Source organism: Onychostoma macrolepis, chromosome 15 (assembly GCF_012432095.1).
Source record: "Onychostoma macrolepis isolate SWU-2019 chromosome 15, ASM1243209v1, whole genome shotgun sequence".
In the NCBI taxonomy this organism is placed as follows: domain Eukaryota; kingdom Metazoa; phylum Chordata; class Actinopteri; order Cypriniformes; family Cyprinidae; genus Onychostoma; species Onychostoma macrolepis.
In genome coordinates, this window is record NC_081169.1 from 9,031,884 (window position 1) to 9,042,985 (window position 11,102).

The 11,102-nt window shown below is 34.6% G+C and overlaps 1 protein-coding gene across 1 annotated transcript in view; it reads right to left on the reverse strand.

The window, feature by feature from the left end:
- The window catches only part of mipepa (mitochondrial intermediate peptidase a), a 29,324-nt gene extending 18,768 nt beyond the window's left edge, over positions 1-10,556 (reverse strand). The window contains 17 exon segments of the mRNA XM_058745280.1: positions 2,282-2,398; positions 3,993-4,067; positions 4,283-4,392; positions 4,496-4,700; positions 5,687-5,764; positions 5,882-6,035; positions 6,837-6,889; positions 7,043-7,103; positions 7,465-7,501; positions 7,504-7,512; positions 7,758-7,914; positions 8,054-8,236; positions 8,337-8,400; positions 8,623-8,709; positions 8,785-8,873; positions 9,896-10,069; positions 10,163-10,556. Coding sequence (XP_058601263.1) covers positions 2,282-2,398; positions 3,993-4,067; positions 4,283-4,392; positions 4,496-4,700; positions 5,687-5,764; positions 5,882-6,035; positions 6,837-6,889; positions 7,043-7,103; positions 7,465-7,501; positions 7,504-7,512; positions 7,758-7,914; positions 8,054-8,236; positions 8,337-8,400; positions 8,623-8,709; positions 8,785-8,873; positions 9,896-10,069; positions 10,163-10,306 — 1,797 coding nt within the window. The 5' untranslated portion in view covers positions 10,307-10,556.
- Positions 10,557-11,102: the final 546 nt, after the last annotated feature.

Below are 11,102 nucleotides of genomic sequence, written 5' to 3' on the forward strand. Positions count from 1 at the left end.
AAATAACAAAAACAAGATTTGGTTTTCAAAAAGCCTTTTTCCAAAAGGTACATCTGGAAAAACGGGGGTCGCCTTATAATCAGGGTCGTCTTATATTAGGGACAATACGGTATTTATTTATGTAATTAAGTTATTCATAATTTTTTCCCCTCCTATGTATTTGGTGTTCTTTGAGTATTTGTATGTGTGTGTTAAGTGTTGTATATGTGAAGCACCACAAAAGTCTGAATTAATTGCCCCAAGGGGGTAAATAAAGCTCTAAACTAAACTAAACTTAGTTTTTTTTAAATTTTGTTCTGTTCTCTGAGGTCCACTTATAATGTTATCAAGATTTTTACATCAAAAATTACATCATTGAAGTAATAAGCTATTTTCTGTCCTGTTTTTAACCCCCCTCATCAGAACGCTCTGTTTGAATAGGTGTGGTGGATTGTAGACTCAAGTAAACGCCCACTGCTATGATTGGCTAATAGTGGTGTATGTTTGACAGCGACATTCCTCATAGATGGATGCTGCTGTGATTTAGGTCAAAAACGCATAAATAACTCGATACCAAACGATCTGTAAGTAATAGTGACCATGTAATGAAAACAGTTACTCACACTTGTGTTGCGACATTGCTGTCCGATCCAATATAATCGGCACAGCACCGTCTTTTAATTTCAATCTTTTTGAAAATCCTGTGTTGAATTGTGCCTTGTTTGTAAACAAATCCGCTGTAAAATGAAGTGAACAAAGGACCAATTTCTTACTGACGCGGACTAAATCTTCATTAAAAATAAAGTTCACTCACTCTTTCCTAACATTGGGATCAGAAGGAAAGCAACACAAACACTGTTTTTCCGCAACTTGGCACTGCACAGTGTCTTGTTGTCTTCATAGCCATCGTTATCATTTGGTTTCTTCGTAGACCTGCGCATTTGCCTCTCTCGTAAACACTACATGTGTGAATCGGTGGGCGGGGCTAAGCAGACAGTGATGTCGAAGCAAGCATTGTTTTAAAGCTGCGGAGGCAGTGCTTATCCACACTATTACATCACAGAGTAGAACATTCCAAAAGCTGTCATTTTGATAGACTGCCTTCAACATAAGCTGTTTTTAGACTAACGACAAAGTTTTGAGTTACAGGACGTTTTTATAGTACAATGACCTCTTATATGTCACAAGATCAAAATAAATTTTGGTTTCTCAGTTCATGACCCCTTTAAAAAAAATAAAATAAAATAAAAAAAAACTTACTGACCCCAAACTTTTGAAGTAAAGTAATTTAAAGTAAATAAAAATGTTCCCATGTGTGTCGTGAAAAAACTGCCAGGTAAAAATCTGGTTTTACATCTTTACTGTAACAAAATTATGTGTCAAAACAGCTGTCATTCTTCAACAGAGTTGCATGCGGAGGGTTTTACGGCCATATGTGGGCTGAGGAAAGCTTTCAGTTGTTCTTTAATACTCACTAAACATGCATCCTACAGGAACGAAAGACACACACGCATACTATTAGCTGCGTTCCCGTGAGAGGCAGTAATAACGGATATAAAGGGGGAAGCTGGGTGATTTAGAGGATGGTAAAGACATTATGGCTGAAGCAATTAAAGAGAGAAGGGAATATTTAGAGTTGGGGGGAGGCCTGATTCCCAGTGGCTCCACATAATTACAGGCCAGGATGAATGGTTTATGAAGGCCATTCCGAAATAAAATATGTGTTTTAGATCGCTCCAGCTCTCAGGCGGCCATCTCTACAGCTGCCGAAGAGCTGAGAAAAGCATTTCAAACTATGTTTTCCTTCCAAAAAGACTCTGAAAGAAGAGTTTCAAATATTTCCCCCAGGGAGTGCTTCTTCAAAGTATATCTCTGCTTTGTTATTGCAGAAAAGGCCCCCGAAAAGGGCTGGAGAGCGGAGAAAAGCATTTTAATCCTTTAACCGTGCAGTGTCTGTGAAAGATGTAGAAAACCACACGGCAGGAAAGGGGCCAAAACTGAACTACCTTGGTGTGTTGATGTGTTTTTGTACTTCAGAAGCGGGAGTATAAGATGTTATTAAGGATTAGTCAAGGAACGATTCCCAAACATTCATTAACTTCAATAACGGCAATGGATCACTTCATTTCAGGGCAACAGACCACCTACATACGGGGAGATGTGCTTTTTGTGAAACACTGATTTCTAGGAAGCCTTTAATAACTAGCAAATAATTCAAAGTTATACTTAAGACCATGCATAATGTCTAAGAAAAGATCTTATACCTTATATATTTTTGTAGTTATAAGTAAAACACACTTACTGTGTTGGTGACATATGGCAGGCCATAATACTTCTTCTGCATATCTATCATGATATCTGTCATTGATTGATTTTGTGGTTTTCCATGATAAACTTGATCCAGGATTGCATAGAAAACCTAAAGAGAACCATTTACAGAATACTTGAGTTTAGAACAAACCATTTATAAATTAAACATTTTTGTTACATTATATATTGTTTAAAGGGGTCATATGATGCAATTTCAAGTTTTCCTTTCTCTTTGGAGTGTTACAAGCTGTTTGTGCATAGATAAGATCCCTGAAGTTGCAAAGACTAAAGTCTCAAAACCAAAGAAATATTCTTTATAAAAGTTAAGACTCGACCACGCCTTCCTAAAACGGCTCATTCAAACACGCCCCCACATGTCTACATCACGGTGTGGGGAGATTTGCAAAACACCGCCCAAACGTATACGCAAAGAAAGGGGGCGTGATTTTTATTCTCGTAGTATTGTTGCTGCCGCAGGCGCCATGTACTGGAGATGCTGTGTTTCGTTGAGAAAGCGAAACTACTTTGTTTGGGCTTCCAAAAGAGGACACAACTAGAAATCAGTGGTTAAGTTGTATTTAAAACACTGTTCCAGAACAGTTCAACCCAAATATTAATGTGTGTGCATCGCATTTTAACGGAGGACTATTTCCTGAACCTGGGAGTAGCCTGCCAGCTGCTCAAAGGCTGTTTCTATAAAGTGGGGCAATTCCACCTTTGCAAGGACAGACTAGCGCTTCTAACTCACAGTCTGTAAGTATGTTTTCATATTTAAAGAATTTGCCACTGACTATTCAAACACGAGTTCTGAGCTGTGTAGAGTAGTGCTTGTTGTTTCTCGTTTCTCCGATCACAAATGCAGACATGGTAATGTTTACGTGGCACGATGCAATGCAACGAGTAAAAATACAGTATAAGTCATTATAATCAATAATTATGTCCCCACTGGATGCAACAAATGCCTCGTTTGTAAATGGGATTTATTGTTTTTGTGTCGTCGTGCCGGGACACGGCATCACAATACGGTAAGGGGCGTAACATTTCCGTCACACGCTTGAGGTATTCGGCTAATCACAACACACTGGATAGCTGGCCAATCAGAGCACGCCTCACTTCTCAGAACAATGAGCTTTGTAAAAATCGGCGCGTTTCAGAAAGGTGGGGCATAGAGAAGCAACAATAATGTACAGTATGAGGAAAAAAATTTGTTTTTTGAACCTTAAACCGCATAAACACACTGCATTACACCAAATAATGTTCTTTTTAGCAACATCATATGACCTTTATTATTAGCTTTTTTTATTTTGGGAAGACGAAAATATCAGAGCATATTTTTTTACCAAAACAATTCTTCCTAACAATATTTATAAACGTTAATTTTTAAAAGTACATAATTATTACCTAAATTGTTTAAAATAAAACAAAAAACAATATTGAACAATAGTTTACAAAAAAAAAAAACAATAGTACTGGACATCACATCAGTTATAGGCCCTTATTAAAATGTCAATATCATTATTGTTTATATTATCAATATCAGCTAATTTTTATATATCAGTGCATACTTAAGGTACGGCGCTGCAAATTAATTTTTAAAAGAATAGTTCTCTCTCTCTTATGAAACTCATAGTCATTTTTGTTATATTTTATACTCCAAAAACATGATGTGGTTACACTGGATGTTGAATGACAAGATCTGGTACCTGAAGTTGAGTGTCAGCTGCACCACAGACCTTCTTGGACTCACAAAGTCGGGCCACCATGCTTTGCGGCAAAGGCTGTGAGAAATTATATAGATTCAAACTATAACTACACATAAAATTTTAAATTTATGAACTGCTCATCCAAAAATGAACACAAAGTTACTTCAGAAGATTTGGGCATATAATATGTATGAATCATATAGACTACTTTTATGGTACGTCTGCAAAATGAGTTTTGCAATAATGATCATACTGATCATGACTAACATGAACATTCTAGTGCAGTGTACCTGTCCAGTCTGATAGTGGCGAGCGAACTGACTGATCACACGATAGTCAGTGGCAAAATATTCCATTAGAATAGAAGGTACCTCAGCAAAATCAGTGGCACACCTTGTTCCTACAGAGAGAAATAATATCACTGTGATCATGCCGCTCCAGGTACACTTTAAAGCTGAAGACATGAACAAAATTAGCTGATTTTAGTAGTAATCATATCGTACCCGTCACATGTTGGTAGCGGGTGCGTCCCAGCATGGAGTGCATGGCATGGCCCATCTCATGAAAGAGATTTTCCATCATGCCCGGGCTGAGCAATGTGGGAGCAGACCGTGTGGGGTGAGGCAGGTTCAGCATCAGGACCACCATCGGCAGCTGATACTGCCCATCTTCTAGCTGCCTCCCGCCTCGAATGGTGAAGTGGCAGTCCTGAGTGGCACACAAAAGAAACAGGATTGATCAAAACTGATTGACTGCAATTTTTAAAAAAAATGTATTCCTCATAAACATACTTGTTAATACTTGTAACTTGTTTCTTTCTGTAATGAATCAGTGTTTTTGATGAATTCGTTAAGTGAATGATTCAATCACTCTCTAATATACATAGCAACTTGTTTCTTTCCCTAATGAATCCGTGTTTTTAAAATAAATTACTTAAGTGAATCATTCAATGACTCCCTTGTAAAGACAGCTATTTTTTTTCTTTCCTTAGTGAATCAATGTTTTTTTTTAACAAATTGACTGAGTTAATGATTCAGTGACTCACACACATAGAAAGTAAAATGTTTCTTTCCTTAACGAATCAGTGTTTTTGAATGAATCGATTGGGTAAATGATTCAATGACTCCCTCATAAAGATAGTAACTTGTTTCTTTCCTTAATGAATCAGTGTTTTTGAATGAATCGATTGGGTAAATGATTCAATGACTCCCTCATAAAGATAGTAACTTGTTTCTTTCCTTAATGAATCAGTGTTTTTGAATGAAATATTGAATAAATGATTCAATGACTCACACACATAGAAAGTAAAATGTTTCTTTCCTTAATGAAACAGTGTTTTTAAATGAATTAGTTGAATGAATGATTCAACGAATCACTTATAAAGATTGTAATTGTTTTCCTTAATAAATCAGTGTTTTTGAATGAACCGCTTGAGTGAATTATTCAAGGACTCCCTCATAAAGACAGTAATTTCTCCTTTCCTTAATGAATCAATGTTTCTGAACAAAATGATTGAGTAAATGATTCAAAGGCTCACTCAAATAGATAGTAACTTGTTTCTTTCCTTACTGAATCAATGCTTCTGAAAAAATTGGTTGAGTGAATAATTGTATAATGTTGTATAACAAATACTAATTTGAGTTGGAAAAACTAATGACACTATAAGTAGATGGCTTATTGGAGTACTTCTTTACCTGGTGAGGTTTGTCTGGTCTGTAGAAGAAGTCACAGTAGATATATCCCAGCAGTCCCTCTGTTTCATGCACCACAGCCTGAAGGAACAATTCAAAATGTCAAGTGACATTAGAAATGAAGTTGGCTTGACCTGAAGATGAGCTCTCATTTAAGCCCACTGGGTTTGATAATGGAGCACAGAAGTGTGATCTCACCAGCTTGCGCACATCTTCACTCCAGACCTCCCCCACACTGAGCTGCTCAGCCAGCAGTGATACACCATACAGCTGCGTGAAAAGACCATTCAGACCTTCCATACACGCTCCCAGCGAGAAGTACGGACTGTAAAGACTTGGCTCTATGTTGAATCTGCCGAGACAAAACACAACATTCCAGCATGCCATGTTAATAAAGGCTGAACGTCAATGAACAAATTTTACTCACCGAGAGCACAGACTACAAGAGCTAAATTTTGAGAATGTGAAAATTTATTAGAAAAAGCACAGAAAAAAAAAAAAAAATAAAAAAAAATAAAAAAAAAAAATAATAAAAATAAAAAAATCACAGAAATCTTGTATCGCACAGTTTTAATAATATATATACATACACACACATACACTGCTGTTCCAAAGTTTGGGATCAGTATGATTTTTAAAGTTTTTTAAAGAAGTCTCTTATGCTCATCAAGGCAGCATTTAATCAATGAAAAATGCAGAAAGAAATTGTAATATTGTGAAAATTAATTTCCATTTTAAAATAAATATTTTCTATTTTAATATACTTTAAAATATAATTTATTTCTGTGATGCAAAGCTGAACTTTCAGAATCATTACTCCAGTCTTCAGTGTCACATGATCCTTCAGAAATCATTCTGATACGCTGATTTATTATTAATGTTGGAAACAGTTGTGCTGCTGCTTATTTTTTAAACCTGTGATGCTTTTTTCAGGATTCTTTGATGAATAAAAAGTTCAAAAGAACAGCATTAATTTTAATTAGAATACTAGAATTAGAATTTAATACATCCTTTCTGAATAAATGTAATAATTAAAAAAAAAAAAAAAATCTTACTGATCTCAAACTTTTGAACAGCACTGCAGCTTATTTTAGGAGAAAATTTTTTGACGTAAGAAAATGAATCTGTCTCATGCTTTTCTCAGATCTCTTACCTTTCTGCACGTATCACACCACTGAAATATGGATGGTCCCACGGCATTAGCTCCTACAGAGAAAGATTTCATTCTGGTTCATTCTAAAGCAATGGACAATTTCTCACTTAAACTTGCAGGTATTAGAAAGTTTCTAACATTTTTCAACATGATACAATAATCAGATGGTATGAAAATCCAAATATCATAGATAATTAAGTGCTTACAGGATTTCTGGGGTTGAGTTTTGTCTTCATGTCCCTCATCATTTCAAAATCCTTCTGCGTCCTAAAGTTTACAGAAATATCTGTTCATATATTATATAACATACATAAACATTACAATTTATATTATAAAATATGCACACTATATACAAACAGCACATACATATATATATACACACAATTATCAATCTAAGCCACCAATACAATACAATGTAGTTTCTCTATTATCGCCACAATGGCATATATAACGTGGTTGACAGTGACACCTAGTGGCATCTGCTAGAATAAGATTCTGACAATAGTGCAGGATATTAATTAATTTTACACCTTCTTAAAAAAAACATTTTAACTTTTGCACATATATTCATTATTATGTACCGGCGCCTTAAAGCAACTGACAAAATATTGAAGAGGGAAAACTCAACCTGTCTGAGAGCTTGTCTGTGATCTGCTGTAAAAACTCATAACTGCCTCTGTGGAGAAACAGACCTTTATATAATATAATTAATATAATATAATATAATATAATATAATATAATATAATATAATATAATATAATACATTATTTATATGATATTAAATAATTGTTAGTCTTGTAGTTCTGTTTGGTGTAGCTAGTGGTTAAAAACAACACATTTCAAGTTTAAAGGTAGAAAATGAAAATGAGTGAACTTAAAAAAAGTTTTTAAAATGGGAGACTCAGAAACACAAAGTCTACCTGGGCTTTTGGCCATGGTTCCTTTTAATGCTCTGTGTGCGTAAGATTCATAACCAACCAAGCGAGCCAATTTATCTCTACAGGACAGCAGTTCCTCAAGTATGTGCATCACATTTGCATTCGGGTAGAGGAAAACTTTGTACGCAACTTCCCTGACCTGAAAAATAAGTCCACATACCAAAAAACACAAGTTACTCCACAATAAAGCAACCTAAAAATTTACATCAATCTGATTTCAATCAATCTTTATGCAACTTCATTTAAGCGGTCTCTGATAATTAAGGAAAGTGATCTACCAGATCATCAGGTGCATCTGCATTTAGGCCTCCGATCTGAATGTATTTCCCATCTTTAGTGAAGTGCTGGTGAATGTGCTCAGGAATTGCTCTCTTCTCTATTCTGTTGGGCATGTGGCAGCTCATGAGAAACTGATTGCTCAGATCTAGCAGCTTCACATTCAAGTTCACAGCCTCTTTCCTCTGTGAAAAAGAAATGTCATCCATGAGATGCATAGCTGTGCCTTACACTGAAATCAGTCAAAATAAACAATCAAAATTGTTTAAAATTCAAAATTTAGACCTTTTTTTTATCCAGATGGATTCCACTTATCTCGAAGTCAAACATAAACAGTTCAGCCACTCTTCTGCATGAATAAAACAAAACAGTTAAATATTTAAAAAAAAATTATATTAAAAATGCAACTTTTAAGGTTATATTTTATGCCAGCGTTCAGACCTTATATTCAAGCAATAACAAATAAATAAATGGCATGGAATGGCATAGTGGCTGTCCCTGTAGCACAACATCTGCATCACTATCGTGGCTAATTTATATATTCAAATAAAATTGAAGGTCTGATTTATACCTTGTTTCTGGGTCCAGTTTGGAAACGATCTCGTCATTCTCCAGCAGGTCCTTCAAGCTCTTACTCAATTCAACATTGGTATTGAGCCTGTGGGACAGATTAAAAACCATAAAGATCTCAGATAAAACAGAAAAAAAAAGTGGATATAAATTCAAGGCCCACCTCTCCACCATAGTGCCAATGTTTATGCAAGTCCTTTCTGCAGCCTCTCGGTATGATGGGTCTGGATGTGCCACTTTAATAAAGTCTGCCTACAAAAAAAACAAACAAAAAGAAATTATAAACACATTAAATAAATATTATATATAAAAATGAAAATATATACATATAAAAAGAAGGATATTTGATGTGTTTTACAACCCCAATTCCAGAGATGTTGGGACATTTTGTAAAATGCAATAAAATCAAGAATCTGTGATTTGTTCATTCTCTTTGACTTTTATTTAATTGACAAAAGCACAAAGAAAAGATTTCCACAGTTTTCACTGACCAACGTAAATGTATTTTGTAAATATAAACAAATTTTGTTTTTGGCGGATGCAACACATTCCAAAAAAGTTGGGACATGGAATTGGGGTTGTATGATATATATACATTGTTACTCACAAAAGTTTTAAATCATTAAGATTTTATTAATTCTAAGTTATTTTATTAATTAAGTCTCATGCTCACCAAGGCTGGATTTATTGATTCAAATACAGTTATTAATGTTAAAATAACTGTTTACTATTTGAATGTATTTTAAAATGTAATTAGATCATTCAGAAATCATTCCAATACGATGATTTTGTGCTCAAGAAACGTTTTATTTGTCAATGTTGAAATAGACTACAAATCAAATATATTATTTCATTTTTTAAAAATAAATGATTGCTTTATTAAGCAAAGTTAGAAAGTTAAATTGATCAAAAGTAACAGCAAAGGCATTTATAATCTTTCTATTTCTATTCTAATTCAAAAAATGGTTTTCGTTTTAACTTTCTATTTATCAAAGAATGCTGAAAAAAATGTATCATAGTTTCCACAAAAATATTAGGCAGCACAACTTTATTCAATTCATATTTGCTATTACAGGAATAAATATTTTTAAATATATTCAAATAGAAAACAGTTATTTTAAATTGTAATAATAGTTCACAATATTACTGTTTTTATTGTACTTTTGATCAAATAAATTCAGCCTAGGTGAGCTTAAGAGACTAAGTTAATTAATTAATGATATATATATATATATATACACATGTGTGTGTGTGTGTGTGTTTAACATGTTTACCATGTCTGCCACTCTGCACAGGCTGTCTGAGAGTTTGTCAAATATCTCCACAGTCTGGACTCCTGGGGGGCAGTGACAGGCCTTCTCCACCAGCTGCTCTGTCTCCTGCAGGGCTCTGTCCTGGACCACCTCAAAGCCCTCCACAGAGCTGAGCTCTGGGACACCAAACAACCCCTGACAGACAGACAGACAGACATACAGTTTGTATTTACTCCATAAAAAGACAATCAGCAAATTAAAATTAGACAGATCCAGACAGATCCGTACCACATTTTGTTGGAAGAGGTCTAGTCTCCTCTGGGCTTTGGCATTGAAAGCAGCTCCTACAGGTGACCAGGTGGTGACTGTCCTGCAGACCCGCGCTGCTGTCCCATGCCTGAGCAAACACACCAGCGGTCTGTACACTGACATGACCGAGGACAGTAAACATATACGACTCGACCACTACACAGTCAACAAAACCGACAACTAAACTACCTAGACCAAACAAACGGAACAGCACTATAGTCAAACGCAACTTTACGGGATTTTAAGAAAAGAAGCATGGCATTCTCCTTCCAATGACAGTAAGCCATAGATTTTACAGCAGCACTTTCGACACGGAAATAAATTCGTGAGAATTTCTAAAACATATTTCATTCTTTAGGAAAGCTAAAATATGTTTAATTAAAATAATACAGTTAATAAAATTATTTACAAGATGCTCAAAGATGTTACGGTGTGTTTTTAAACCACTGGTTTAAATCGAAAGTGAATATAAGCGATTTATACTGGTATTTCAAAATAAAGGTTCAAATATTATGTGAATTATATTATTTAGCGAGAGTTCTCTGTATATACTGCTACTACTACTACTACTACTACTACTACAACTACTAATAAAACAAATTGTCTGTTTTCTGTCAACTTAAACATTTACATTTTTCATCTCATACATTCTCATACATCTCATTCATATTATTTAGAACAGTTAAATATTAACAAGAACAGTTCTCTGTATATTAACATTAATATTAACATTAATAATTTTACACACCTGTTTAACATCAACTTAAACAATTATATTTTTAAAAGCAAAACTACTAATAATTATATATAATTAATAATCGTTTGAATTAATGCAGTTACATAACTGAAATTTAACAACATCTGCAAAATTAGTTCTAAATTAATATTGTCATCTGTTTTTCTCAAGATAAGACGATAA